This window comes from Prionailurus bengalensis, chromosome B2 (assembly GCF_016509475.1).
Source record: "Prionailurus bengalensis isolate Pbe53 chromosome B2, Fcat_Pben_1.1_paternal_pri, whole genome shotgun sequence".
Lineage (NCBI taxonomy): Eukaryota > Metazoa > Chordata > Mammalia > Carnivora > Felidae > Prionailurus > Prionailurus bengalensis.
This window is the reverse complement of record NC_057349.1, coordinates 117,029,817-117,044,842: the sequence shown is the minus strand read 5'-3', so window position 1 is coordinate 117,044,842 and position 15,026 is coordinate 117,029,817. Positions and strand designations below refer to the sequence as shown.

The 15,026-nt window shown below is 38.2% G+C and overlaps 1 protein-coding gene across 1 annotated transcript in view; it reads left to right on the top strand.

Moving 5' to 3' along the window:
* ARHGAP18 (Rho GTPase activating protein 18) overlaps nucleotides 1-15,026 on the top strand; it is a 123,786-nt gene that overhangs the window by 97,609 nt on the left and 11,151 nt on the right. The window contains 3 exon segments of the mRNA XM_043592309.1: nucleotides 1,828-1,910; nucleotides 7,374-7,580; nucleotides 8,360-8,500. Of these exon segments, the coding sequence (XP_043448244.1) occupies nucleotides 1,828-1,910; nucleotides 7,374-7,580; nucleotides 8,360-8,500 (431 nt within the window).

The following is a 15,026-nucleotide window of genomic DNA, read 5'->3' as shown; positions in this document are numbered from 1 at the left end:
ATTTCTTTTATAATAGAACGAGTCACGTAAAATCTGATACATTTTTTTTTCTTGCCAAGTGTTAAAAGCAACACTTACTGGAGAAGCTGTGGATTACCAGTTATCATAAAAGCACAGGGAGATGCGGCAGAGTCTGTGATTATTTCCTGAAAAATTAAGTTCTGAAATTGTCACGCAGAAACATGGAACAAATTATTTGGCTGCCTCCCTGATGGAGGGCTGCAAACACCTCCTATCTTGCTGTTTCGTGGTCTTGGGCAAGCTCCAAATTAACGTCTCAAATAGTTGTTTATTCTTTTCCAGTGAATACAGGGATCTTTTAAGGTTTATGTACTGGCATAATTATTCCATTTAGTCCTAGAGGCCATCTGTAAAGAAAAGAAGCCACCACTACGTTCTAATGGCCATATCTTTAACTTCCAAATTGGGACACTTTCGAGAGTGAACGGGGGCCACTGTTGATGCCTATGGTGAGCTCCACCAGACCTGTTCGGGGGAGGATTCCAACTTTTTTTTTTTTAATGGAGATATAATTGACCTATAACATTAGATACAACATAATGGTTTGGTATTTGTATATATCGTAAAATGGTCATTACCGTAAGTCTGATTAACATTCATCACTACGCATAGTCACAGTATTTTTTTTTCTTGTCAGGAGAACTTTTAAGACCTACTCTCTTAGCAACTTTCAAATATGCAATACATTGTTATTAACTGTAGTCGCCATATTGTACATTACATCGCAAGTTTGTGCCTACTGACACCCTTCACCTGTTTTGCCCCCTTACCACCCCCGCCTCTGGCTTGCACCAATTGTTCTTGGTATCTATGAGCTTATTTTTTTGTTTTTGTTTTGTTTGTTCTTCTAAGATTCCACCTGTAAGTGAAATCATATGGTATCTATCTTTGTCGTATTTTACGTCATATAATGTCCTAAAGGTCTGCTCATGTTGTCACAGGTGGCAAGATATTGTTCTTTTTATTTTATGGCTGAATAATTCTGTTATTTTCCAGGCTATTCCTCAAGTGTATAATATTGAGATGATTCTCATGTGTCATTTCATAACATTTCTTCAGAATTTCTAGGGGGAGACATGACTAAAATCCTCATCTGTTTAAAATATTTGTAATGGTTAAGTTATACTATTTTGCATATATTCTTTGGAAATGGATTCAAGCACAAATTTATTCCTGAGGAACAAAATACCAAAATGACTCCAAATATCCCTGAGTATTACTTATATGGGTTAAGGGCTAATAAAAAGTGATAAATATCAATGCTAATAAGGTACCGCTTCAACTCGGTCATTGCTGATTGGTTTTCTCATTCTTTCCATGGATGTATGGTGACCACTTACTGTGTTTTGGGCTCAGTTTTTCATATTCCTTTTGGAATTGATGGACTCTTCCCATGTAATGTGTTCACTCACCAGTAAAGAAACAAACTTCAGTGTTACAGACGCATCTTGACACCTTACCACGGAAGGTCCCACTTTCTGTGTCTCTTTGTTGGGGAGTGATTATCACGCAGAAGTTAAGATGATTTCCAAAGCGCTGTTGTATGTCTGCAAACATAAGGCCGCTCATCATATGATCACAGTTGGAAGTGAGCATTCCAAGGGAGAGGGAAACTCTAAAGCAGCAGCTGTTTCTCCTGATCTCTCTCAAACACACTCTCAAGAATGCTCGCTGCTCAGTTGTTGTGTCGTACATTTCACAGTGATGTTTATGCCAAATAACTTTTTTCTTACAAAATGCAAAAAAGGAAGTAAAAAAAAATGTTGGGTAAAGAAAAGAGTTTAGATTTATTTAATCTGTTTGCAGATCTTCCAACCAAGAGGCAACAACTACAGGCTTTGAACCTTCTTGTCATCCTCCTGCCCGATGCAAACAGAGACACCCTGAAGGTCAGCAGATTCGTTTACATTAAATACCCCTCAGAACTGGGCGCCTGGGTGGCTCAGTGGCTAAGCGTCCGACTTTAGCTCAGGTCATGATCTCACGATTCCATTCGTGAGTTCGAGTCCCACTTTGGGCTCTGTGCTGACAGTTTGGAGCCTGGAGCCTGCTTCAGATTCTGTGTTTCCCTCCCTCTGCCCCTGCCCCTGCCCTGCTGGCACATTCTCTGTCTCTCTCCCCTCTTCCTCCCTCTCTCTCCCCTCTTCCTCCCCCTCTTTCCCCACCTCAAATATTAAAATTAATATCCCTCAGAACTAAGCAAAGTAATTTCTCATTATTTATGGCAAAACAATGTGATGTTTTCATGGAAACATTCCTAGTAGTCTATGAAGAAAAGACCGATTTTTTAAGGATAGATGGTGGAAGTTTTTAACTCTTTATTAATGTATTTAGTAAGTTAGTCATATTAACAGTATTATCAGGTGTTTAATTTTTGCTCTAACCCTTCTACAAAACCAATGAGTGAGGTTTCATTTTTTTAAATGGAAACATGGGTGCCTTGGGGTTTTTCCTTTTTATTTTTCTACATTTTCCAAATTTTATTTAACGAGTGTACAGTAATTTGAAAAATGAATGTTTAAAAAGAAAGTAAGACTCATCAAGCATAACCTGTTGCCTAAAGATGTTATATTGTTTGTGGTTCTAAGCAATAGAGTTTGAAATAAGTCATAATGATTTTGAAATGTTTGCTTAGCCAAAAGATAGACCAACTCAAACCAATTCTAGTTATTCCTCTAAGGACTTACCCTGAGTTTCTGATTTACATCATCATTTCAAATTGATTTGGTCTATATGATTTAATACCATTTATTATAAACATTATCAGGGGCTTTTATAATCAGTGGATTGTTCCACATTGATTTATTTTTGTAACAGCAAAATTTTGTAGAGCATTTGTAAAGGTTTAATTATAAACTTACAGAAGAAAGAAAAATTTTTAAATATTTTAGAAAGAGTATGTACCCCAAGTTTTGTCATTGTCTTAAAATTTTGGGGGAGGGGCACCTGGGTGGCTTAGTTGGTTGAGTGTCTGACTCTTGGTTTCAGCTCGGGTCTTATCTCGCGGTTCATGGGTTGGAGCCCCGCGTTAGGTTCTGAACTCACAGTACAGAGCCTGCTTGGGATTCTCTGTCTCCTTCTCCCTGCCCCTCCCCTGCTCACTCGCTCTCCCTCTCTCTCTTTCTGTCTCTCTCAAGAATAAATAAACTTAAAAAAAATAAAGTAGAATGGGGATAAGATCTATTAAAAAAAAGAAACTTATGTAGATGAGGGTAGAACCCATGCCCCTTTACCTCCTACATTTCTTTCTACTTAAAGTTACAAAATCGTGCCAAGAAATTTCATGTCAAGAAAACAAAACCAGTAAGTAAATGTTGGAAGTTTTCCTGGACCTCCTTGAGACTCCTTGAACAGAAACTAGGTGAATGATAGTTCTTTCGTGCCCATGGCATGGATGTTAATACTCAGCTTTTCTGGATGGAAGAGTTTATGAGGATTACTGGGGTAAAAACCCTGCCTCTTCTACAGGAGAGCTTCCAAAGAGTTACACTCCCTTTACTAAGTCGGGGAAAAAAAATCTTCTTCACTGACTGTTACATGCATAACTGAGAAGGTGGCAATGGGTGGGGTTTTGGAGACAGGGGCTGACTCCAGTAAGGGTTACATTTAAACATTGTGTGACCAGGCTTGCCGTGTACAGGTAGACTGTTGCTGAGATGGGGACATCTGGCTCAGGACAGAGCAGGGACTGAGTTCCAGTCTGCTTGTAGGCCTTGGCCTGACACAGGGCTTCAACCGCCCAGGAGGAGAAACTGAACCCATCATTTTTCTTATTCACATAGAGGTACCTGTCTGTGATGGCTCTGTGAATGGCCAGTATAAGGCGGGAATTGAAAAGACGTGATTTAGGGCACCTGGGTGGCTCAGTCAGTTAAGCATCCGACTTCAGCTCAGGTTATGATCTCATGGTTTGTGGGTTTGAGCCCTGTGTCAAGCCCTGTGCTCAGAGCCTGGAGCCTGCTTTGGATTCTGTGCCTCCATCTCTCTGCCCCTCCGCTGCTCTCTTTCTCTCTCTCTCTCTCTTTCAAAAATAAATAAACAGGAAAATTAAAAAAAAAGACATTTACTTAAAATATGTCTGCATTCAAATGAGTTCAAATCATTGTGAGAGCAAACACTTATTCCGGTATGGTTGCTATCGGGCAAGGCTGGTCTTCAACTCAAGTTTGGAATTCACCTTCAGACTCCCAGGCACACTCTTGAAAATTGTTTGAAAAAAAATGTTTCTTTTTAAAATTTTAGAATATGTTTAATTTTTGCATATAAGGTTATGGGAGTACAGTTTTGTAAATAAGGTGGGAAATACTTTTTGGGGAATAAAATGTTGGACAACGAAGGGGCACCTGGGTGGCTCAGTCAGTTAAGAATCCAGCTTCGGCTCAGGTCATGATCTCGCGGTCTGTGAGTTCGAGCCCCGTGTCGGGCTCTGTGCTGACAGCTCAGAGCCTGGAGCTTGCTTCAGATTCTCTCTCTCTCTCTCTCTCTCTCTCTCTCTCTCTCTCTCTCTCTCTTCCCCTCCCCAGCTCACACTCTGTTCTGTCTCTCAAAAATGAATAAATGTTAAAAAAAAATTGGAAAATGAAAACAAACCCAGTAAATTTAGTAATTAAGCTTTATTTAAGAGCTTAATTAGCCTTGATGAGTGTTTAAAACACAGATTCAAATAATAGAAACAGTGAAACAAATATGCTATATGTACAAGAAAATAAACCACTTACATTTAGTTCTAAGTGAAGGAAAGCTCTATAACAAGGTAATTTCCAGAAGCTTAATGCAAACTTCCCCAATTTCCATGAGCCTCGGGCTGCTCCTTCTGTTGCCATTCAGAGAGATGGGATCCTGTGTATGACCTTTGTAGACTGTTACTATAGCACATGGAGTGGTTTGGAGGCATTACTGTGCCCCAACACCACGTCCTACTTTAAGCCTAAAGAGGTGTCTTTGGGCAAACTGCTTTTTTTTGCCTTGAATTATTGTTCATTTGAATCATTGATCATAACTACTTTTGGAGGAATAATGAAAACTGATGTTATCAACAGGGCATCCATGTTAATATAATCATTGGCGTTTATTTAGTTATTTAGTCATTTAGTTAGTTTGAAGAAGTTAACTATACACATCGTCTTGCCCACTCCTGGTAGGCTGGGGAATTCGTATTCCAGTTTTACAAATAAGACTTTAAAGGGCAGAGAGAGCAAAAGTTTACCCCAAAATCACATATGGCTAATAGCTAACTGTGCTGGGACTCAAGCTGGGTTTTCAAGGAGTAGGTCCAGTGATACTTGTGTAATACCAGACTGGTGACAGAGACTTTTTTAAAAAGGGCGGTTCTTGGGGTGCCTGAGTGGCTCAGTCAGTTAAGTGACTGGCTCAGCTCATGATCTCACGATTGGTGAGTTTCAGCACGGAGCCTACTTGCGATTCCCTCTTCCTCTCTCTCTGTCCCTCCCCTGCTTGTGCTCCTTCTCTTCTGTGGCTGAGTGCTGTCTCCCTTTCTCCCTCTCTCTCTCTCAAAATAAATAAACTTTAAAAAATAATAATAAAAAAATACAAAGGACAGTTCTCTTTCAGGTAAAGAGAAAATAGATCTGAAGATGAAGTGCTTTCAACAAAGGCAAGGCTAACATTTTATTAATTTCATATCTACATACCCAGAAACACAACATTCTAGTATTCTAATAGTAATAGTTTGAATAATCTTATTGCATATGTGCACTACAATTAAAGTGGTTTATTACCTAATCTCTATAATTTATGCTCTGTAAAGAAAGAGATACACTGGTACCTGAATAATTATTCTGGTCTCTGGAACAAAATTAAATTTTTTTCCCCAAACCTCACCAATTAATCTTTTGTTCTCATTTGAGAAGGTATTGTTTCTGTATAGCCTTATGCTTATATTACAATTTAACTTTCTGAGCACTATACCAGAAATTAGATACATAAATCTTATTGCTAGGTATTGAGGCTGTGCCTTTAGTTTGTTTCAAAATTTTGAGGTCTATATAGCAGCTTTACTTGATTTAAGATCCATCTGTTAACACAGGCTTTCCCCCCTACCCCCGCCCAAATCCTGTGAGAGATGAACACAGTTTTATTGTTATTCTTTTTCCACTTTGGTACAGTTTATTTGACCCTTTACAGATAGGGACTTTAAGCTAAATATGAAAACATGAGTCTTTTAGTACTTAAGAGTTCCGAAAGGAAAGCCAAATGGACCTTCTCCAGCATTGGCCAGCTCTATGACCTCTAGCACATTACTTACATTCTCTTACACTTTGTTTGCTCATCTGTAAAATGGGGATAATTACAGCCTCTATCTCCAGTAAGGAGTAAGTGAGGTGACATCGGCGATGTGCTTAAAGCAACCTCTCCCTCACTCAGAAAACTTTGAATACTTGTGTAGTTATTATGGTGATTGAGACCAAAATCAAGGATAAAGGGAAAAGAAGAACTGAAAGGAGGAGGGTGAAGTAAGCTCCTGTGGCCTTTGTGGAGGGTAGGCTCAGAGGACACAGGAGTGTTGCCAACAGAGGTGGGAAGTGGGTGGCATCACCAACCCGTTGGGGTGAGAAGTTCCTTTTTATTTACACATTCAGTTTTTCAAAACTCTCTTCTCTTTTTGTCTCTCCATTCCCCCTTCTTCCATGTGACAGTCTCCATTCTTTTTAGATTTCATGTCAGCTAGCTATTGAGTACCTTAAAGCCATTCTAAGGGAATAAATATATATATATATATAATTTATATATTTATATATAAATATATATATCTATTTATATATATTATATATATATTATATATATATGTATTATTTATATATATTTATATATAATTATTTCCATAGTTCAATATATATATTGAATATATTGAATATATATTATATTGAATATATATTGAATATATTGAATATATATTATATTGAATATATTGAATATATACATATATATATTGAATTCCTAAAGATAAAAGCAAAGCTCTTCCTGAAGCAAGTGCATCTTACTATGATATTTTAAATTGTTTTTCAGTGCTCCGTGGCTCCGGTAGGTTCTAGGTCTGATACATCTGCCTCCATTCCTCTCCCAGCTAGCTGCCTAGTTCAGATGTGTGTCCTGCCCGCCTCATTCCCCAGGGCCATAGCCCTTGGTAGAAACAAAGCACCACCTCGGACCATCCTGGAGTTCGTTACCCAAATGGGGAACTGTTGATGACAAGGCCCATTGGATGTAGCTAGTTGACTGTGGTTATGCACAACTTGTTATTTTTTAACTAAGTAAAAATCCCATATGCTACAGTGCTTTAATCTCTTATCTTCATGAGAACACAAATCTCAAAAGAGCTATTTCTGTTTTAGGCCCTGCTTGAATTTCTCCAAAGAGTTATAGACAATAGAGACAAAAATAAGATGACAACTATGAATGTAGCAATGGTCATGGCCCCAAATCTCTTCATGTGTCACGCACTGGGTTTGAAGTGCAGCGAACAGCGAGAATTTGTAATGGCAGCTGGGACAGCTAATATCATGCACTTATTGATTAAGTATCAAAAACTTCTGTGGACAGTAAGTATATCTCTTTAAGTTCTGATAATGAGTGATACCTAGATTCTAAAGACTTTTTATGGTTGTATTTTCCTTAAGCTAACCAACAGAGGTGATTTCAAGTGCAATTAAAAAAATGTCTATACGCCTGAAATTGATAGAACACTGTAAGTTACACTGAAATTAAAAAAAAAAATGTCCACTTACCGAATCTCCGTTTTTAAAATGCCAGGATTGGTTCGTTATTTCAATTTGGTAACTTCTAAAATATTTTCTTTTTGCTATTGTAATTTCTGAGAATCATTTGTTCCTAGATTGTTGCTAGATAACTCTCAGCATTTATTGGTGAGTTTTTCTTTCCCTTTTAACAAGTGAGGCTGGCTAGTTATTAGAAGGGACTGCAGGTTAGCTAAGGGCTAGGTTGTTGACAGGTGGCCGCTAAAGGGACCAACCATCAAGGTGGTGGCCCTTAATGCCAGTCACCTCATGTCAGGCAGTCTCTAATTTTGGCATATGAGGCATAGAAGATAGCCACTATGACCTTGAACTTTACCACGCCTCTTTCTGAACCTTACTTACACAATGGGAGGTAAATTATTTCATGTGGATGCTGTGTTCTCATAGTGAATGAGAAAGAGATGCGTTTTTGCAAATTTCATGAAGAGTAAGTGTAAAATGGCATAGTCTTATTAAATAGACAAAACCTTTACTTCTCTCTAAATTTAAAAAATAATTATTTCCATAGTTCAAAATTGTGCCATTTCTTTTTCCTTCCCAAACTTGATTTTATTTCTCCATAGATTCCCAAGTTTATTGTCAACCAAGTGAGAAAGCAAAATACTGAAAATCATAAAAAAGATAAAAAAGCCATGAAGAAACTGCTGAAGAAAATGGCTTATGACCGAGAAAAATATGAAAAGCAAGATAAGAGTACAAACGATGTAAGAAAAACTTGAAGATGTGTATTTATGCAGATTTCAGTATTGTTTTTACTTATCATACAAGAAAAGTGTTTCATATGTTTCTGTAGTATGACTTTCTACCTGCTTCCGGGGCGTTGGTACTACTTAGAAGGTAAAGGCCTCAATAATGGCAACTGTGTTTCTACTAATCAGTATTAACAGTTGCTCAGGTGTTGGTGACTCAGCATATGAGCTGTTAATGGGAAACAAAGGAAAAGAGCAAGACTGAGAATGTCTCAACACCCACCCACCCACACAAAGGACTCTGCAGACTCCAGTTGCCCACTGAATGTGTAATCTCTACTGAGGGAAGAGTCCCTGTTATGAATCACTGATCTTTTGTCTTCAATTTCCTCATCTGTAAAATGGGGGAAAATAACCCAGACAAACAGACCAATGGTTGGTTATGACCAGGATCCTTCCTGGACTTCAGTAAGTACTTAAAGGCTCTTAATTGGATCTCTGGAAGAATTTGGTGAGATTTATGTTGGAATGAAGAAAATTAAAATGTTCACAAAAGAAATTTCTAAATACGAGCATATATAAACCGCTGTAAGAATATATGAAGAATTGGGTTTAAGATAAGAAAATATACTACATGAAAACACATTGGAGAAGTGAGTTATCAAAGCTCTAACTTAAGATCATGATGTGAAAGGGTTTCTATTGTTCTGTTTAAGGTGGAGACACCCTGCACAACCAGCACCACCACTGAGGTTACTCAGTTACATGCTGACATCTTGTGGAATAATGTGGAAATGCAATTATCAGCCTTTGATTTTTTTTTGGCTTTGGCCTACTTAGGGATCTAGTAATTGTGAAAAAATATATGTACGTATGTATGTGTATATATATATTCTATATTTATAGCTCTCACCACTATGAAATAACAATTTTTGGCATTAAGTATTTTTGGTCAAATTTTAAAATATCTTTAAGAACATAAAATTTAATTAAGGGGAATTGTAAACAGTGTTCAATTTTTTTTGTGGGGGGGAGGCTTGATCTTATAGATTAGAAAGGGTTTTTGACATTTCATTTTTGTTTAATTGAGAACATTTACTCTAACACTATTACAAATATGTGAATATCATTTTGCTTTGTAGCTCTGCTTATTCATATTAACTCAGGTGACTTCATAGCCCTGTCTTTTTTGTAAGGTGGTTATAACGTGATTCTCTGAGGTATGTTATATATCCAAGAAAGCATTTATGCTGTACCTTTTAAATAATCTTTAGGGGCACCTATGTGGCTCAGTCAGTTGAGCATCCGACTTCAGCTCAGGTCATGATCTTGCAGTTTGTGAATTTGAGCCCCACACTGGACTCACTGCTGTCAGGCTGTCAGTGCAGAGCCCGCCTCAGATCCTCTGTCCCCTTCTCTCTGCCCCTTCTAAAGCTTGCGCTTTCCCAAACATAAACATTTAAAAAAAAAAACTAAATCTTTAGATAAAAATTTAAAAGTTGTGTTTTGGAGATGAAACGTTTACATGATTTTGTTATTTACAAAGGATTTGTGTTAACTTGGATTTCTTTAGTTTGTACGTTGAGTTCATTAGTTGAGAGTTGGTCTGAGAATTATCTCTGTACTCGTTAGAAGCCATATTGTCATTTTAAGACTTAGGATTTAAATCTTCGTTTTATCATGTATTAGCTGTTCTTGTTTTCTGAGAAATTCAGTGGTTCTTCTAATAAAATGCCTCCTTAGTACCAAGGAAGTGGTTTACATCTTTAGGAATTTGAATTTATCCTGAGTGAAATGGGGTCATTGCAGGGTTTGAGCAAAGGCTTGAAAATCTGTGTTTTAAAATGTTCCCTTGGTGGGGGGCAGTGCATGGGTGGCTCAGTCAGTTGAGCATCCAACCCTTGATTTTGGCTCAGGTCATGATCCTGGCGTCCTAGGATTGAGCCCCGGGTTGGGCTATGTTTTGAGTGTGGAGCCTCCTTGAGATTCATATTCTCTCTCTCTCTCTCTCTCTCTCTCTCTCTCTCTCTCTCTCTCTCTCTGTATGTCTCTGTCTCCCTCTGCCTCCCTTTGTCCCACACCTGCTTGTACACTTTCCCTCTCTCTCTTTTTCAAATTAAAAAATCTATTTTAAAAATAATAACTAAAAAATAAATGTTCCCTTGGATGATTGTGTTGAGAATAGACTATAGGAGAGTCAACAGAGATGGGGAGAGGATCACATCTTAATCCAAGTGAGAGACCAGGATGTTAGTCCTGGAGAGGAAGTGGTCAGATTCTGTGTTTTTTGAAGTTAGATCCATTGAATTTCTTCAAGTTGAAATGATAAGAGTTGTAGGAAAAGGAAGTAAAAGATGACTTCAAGGTTTTGGCTTGAGAAATTAGAAGGCTGGAATTGTCCTCTTGATGGGGGGATCACAGTTTTCAGTCTGGGTGTGTTGAGTGTAAGGTGTGTATTAGATAAATAAGGAGGAGTGTTTGGATGTGTTTAGTGGGAAGGTTAGGGCATACTGGCCAGTGAGGTGCATGGAGAGCAGGGGCAGAAGGAAGGCCAGGATCCGTCACTAGGGGGAGCCTGCTTCTATTCTGAGGAAAGCTGTGACCACAGGAGTTACATGATTATGTGTACATTTTAAAATAGTTGCTGTAAGGGTGCCTGGGTGGCTCAGTTGGTTGAGCGTCCGACTCTTGATTTCAGCTCGGGTCATGATCCCAGAGTCATGGGATTGAGACCCGTGTCAGGCTGTGTGCTGAGCATGGAGCCTCCTTAGGATTCCCTCCCCTCCCCTCCCTCTCTCCCTGTCTCCCTCTCTCCCTGTCTCCCTGTCTCCCTCTCTCCCTGTCTCCCTGTCTCCCTCTCTCCCTCTCCTTCTGCCCCTCTCCCCCCCACTCATGTGCACTTTCTCTCTCTAAGGTAAAAATAAATAGTTGCTGCGATGTCAGGTGAAGGAAAGATTGGAGCAGTGAAAAATGGGACGTTAGGCAGGAGATGCCAGCTAATTTCATTGATGATAGGAGTACATAAATTGGTAGAATTCCTCTGGAGAGCAGTTAGCATGTGGCAGAGGCCTGAAAACCATGCTCTTCATTGTATTCAGAAATTCCTTTAAAGGGAATAATAACATAGCCATGTAAATAGTTATGCTTAAGTTCATTGCCATATTCCGTATACTGGCGAGAATTAGAAGTAATCCACAAGGGTGGAGATGATTGGTTACATGAGTTACGGCATATCTGCGTAATGAAATACCATGGAAATACAAGTGTATATATATATGACATCAGAAGATACTCATAATATGTTGAAGAAAAGTTACAAATTCATGAATATTGCCATATTTTTAAGGGGTAGTATCATAATTTTGAATGCTTGCCAGAGATCAGGCATGGTGCAGTTTCATTGAAGTATGAGGTGCAGTTGTCTCATTTTTTACAGACAAAGTGAGGATCAGGGATCTTAAATAACTTAAGCTTATCTAAAAAGGAAATGCTAGGGCTGGAATTTGAATCCAAATCTATATATCCTTAAATCTGGGTGTCTTTACTCTTATTCTCTATTTCTTTAATATCACAGAAAAATTCTGAGAAGGATATATATCCTAGTCTAGGGCTAAAGTAATACAATGAAAATGCAATAGTGCCATTATTTGTTTTTTTAAGTTTATTTATTTTGAGAGAGAGGGAGCACATGTGGGGGAGGAGCAGAGAGAGAGAGATGGAGAAAGAGAATCCCAAGCAGGCTCTGTGCTGTCAGGGCAGAACCCAGTGTGGGCCTCAATCTCATGAACTGTGAAACCACGACCTGAACTGAGATCAAAAGTCAGAGGCTTAACCAGTGAAGCCACCCAGCCACCCCTATACAGCCACTATTAACATATGTTTAATATATAGCTTTTATCATAGTCCTCCTGCTCAATGCCAACACCCAGCAGAAGAATTGGAAGGAAGTATTACTTGTGAGCCAGAATGACCCACAAGATGTAGAAACTAATTGGATATGAGGAGTGTAGAATGAGGAGGAATCTAGAAAGACTCAACTGATTTTACTTTGGGTAATTATATCACTGAGTTAAAGCATTAAGCAAAAGGAGCACACTTTTGATGAGGTAGTCAGTTTTTGACGTTTGTAGTTGACTTGCCGGTGTGACAGTACTTTGGCTACATGGGCTGGAAGCTCAGAGGGCGGCCAGAGCTGGAGGTGTGCTTTTGGGATTAGCAGAGAGATTGCCGTTAAAGCCAAAGGATCCAGTATTTTAGCGGTGGGCCATGGAAGAGGAGCTGGTAAAAGAGACCAAGAAATGATAGGAAGCCAGAGAAAGTTAAGATTATAGCATCTTAGAAGCCCCACGAGGAAGAGTCAAGTGGGTAAAAGGGCGTGGTTAGTAGTGCGATAGAGGCCGAGTAAGGTTAACATTGGATGGAGGTCCAGAGCGTTTTGCATTTGAAAAGTCAGTTCTCACTTTGTAGGCCGTTAAAAATCATCACTTTCTGATAGCCTTCAACTTGCAGTTGCAACTGATGTCTCACACAAATGCATGCACACAGGCACCAACCACATCCCATTCTCGAACTCGTGTCTTGAGGATATAGTTCTAGTTCTGCCAGCAGTGAGACATTAATGACAAATCATTTTCTCTCTCTGAGTCTTAATTTCTTCCATAAAATGAAGGGTAAGACCAGATTAATAGTATCTCATCCAAAGTATGTAATAAGAGCATTTGTAGTATCATTTTTTACAAAACCTGACTGGGTCACTCCCTGGACGCACTGAATCAGAATCTCCCAGAGCAGGACCTTGGCATATGTATTGTACAAAAACTATAAGTGTGATTTCCCCCCCCCATTTGGTATTTATATGTGTGTAAACGTATATTTAATTGTTTGTTATGGAATTTTTCTTACCTGTTCATGAAAACAGCCATAAACCCATCTCCAGTGATCAAACCTATTTTTCTAATCTCATTCCATCCTGTCTCTCACACTTCTCCTTTTTGTTTTTTTAAGGAAATCATAGGCATTCCATCATTTCACTCATAATTATCTCAGATTGCATCTCTGCCTGATAAGGGTCTAGGACAGCTTGCTTTGATGAGCATCTTGTTATGAACTGCTGAATTGTGTAGGTTTCAAGTTCATTGTGGACTTAGATTTGTATGATTTTTTTCTACTGTCATTCAAGCTCACCTTTCAAAGTAAACAGAAGCTGCATGTTTATGAGAAAGAGATTCCATGAAATAAGCTGAGCTTGCTCACGTCTCCATTGGTAGAGCGAATGTTCCTTCTGTGGTTTAACTTCAGTGTTAACTCTGGATGATCTTGTGTCACACCCATAAGTTACAGTTGAGGGACTCAAGTTTTAGAGAGCTTACGTGACTTGCTAAAAGTCCAAGATGATCTGGTAACCTTTTAATGTTTAGGATTTCGGACATGGAAAAGAAATCTGTTGCTGCACTTTCTGCCATTCTTTTCAGAAGAATCTTGGAGTTGGCAGCAGTGTGATGTAGATTCTGGGCTGTTTGTATCATGGGCCGCCCGTCTTTGGTCACAAGTCTGTTTATAATTCCATTTCTGGTTTCATTTAACGGCTCTGACCCAGAGCATCATTGCAGGTATTGTTTTAAGCCTTTGCTTCAGGTCTGGAAACAGTGTCTGGATCTACTTGGGGACCCATGTGAAAAATCAAATTACAATATGAAGCACAAAATCTTGTTTTTTTAAGATGTTTTTTTGATTTTATAGTGCATAAAAAATACTATATTAGAAGAGAAAAATATCAGAACTTAATTTTGTTGTAAATTAAATGCTTATTATTTCAGAAGTTATTTCAGATCCTTCTTTACAGTTCTCTGAATCTGTGAGTTGGATAAAAGTTTAAGCATTTGGATGATAAAGGCCCAATTATAATCAGGACTGAGGCAGTTCAAGATAGCAGAGGATGGCTTCCATATTTCTACCTCCAGTTAGAGTAAGGTGATGAATATGCCATTTTAGTTTAAGACACCTTGCTAAAATGTCTTTAATTTTCTAAAATATGTGTTATATCTGGCCTTTTTCTTAAGAAAGCTATATTTCCAGTTTGCCCCTTTGAAGATAAAAGGGTTTTCTGTAGCATTAAAATGTCAGCTTTACATGTCACTTAGTTTTTAACGCAAAAAAAAAAAAAATATCCATTTTAAAGATTTGATGTTGAATTTCTAATCTAGGGTAGAAAACTAAGAGCAATGCAGTGTTTATCAACATGTTATGAAGAAATATTGAAATCATTTTTTATTTCACCAAATAATAAAATCATGTTTTTTAAAAATATACTTTAGTTCCATATATAAAACATGTGAGGACCATATATGAGATAATTTTTTCCATTATAACAGCTTTTGCATGCATAAGAAATTATTATTTTGTAAGTTGTAAAATCCTTTGTGACAAAATTTTAATGGTGTGTTAGTGAAATACTGCTCTTCCTCGGTCTTGCTCTACATCACATAACTTCAGCTCACCAGAACACCAAAAATAAATACATTAAAAAAAAAAATAAGAGTCA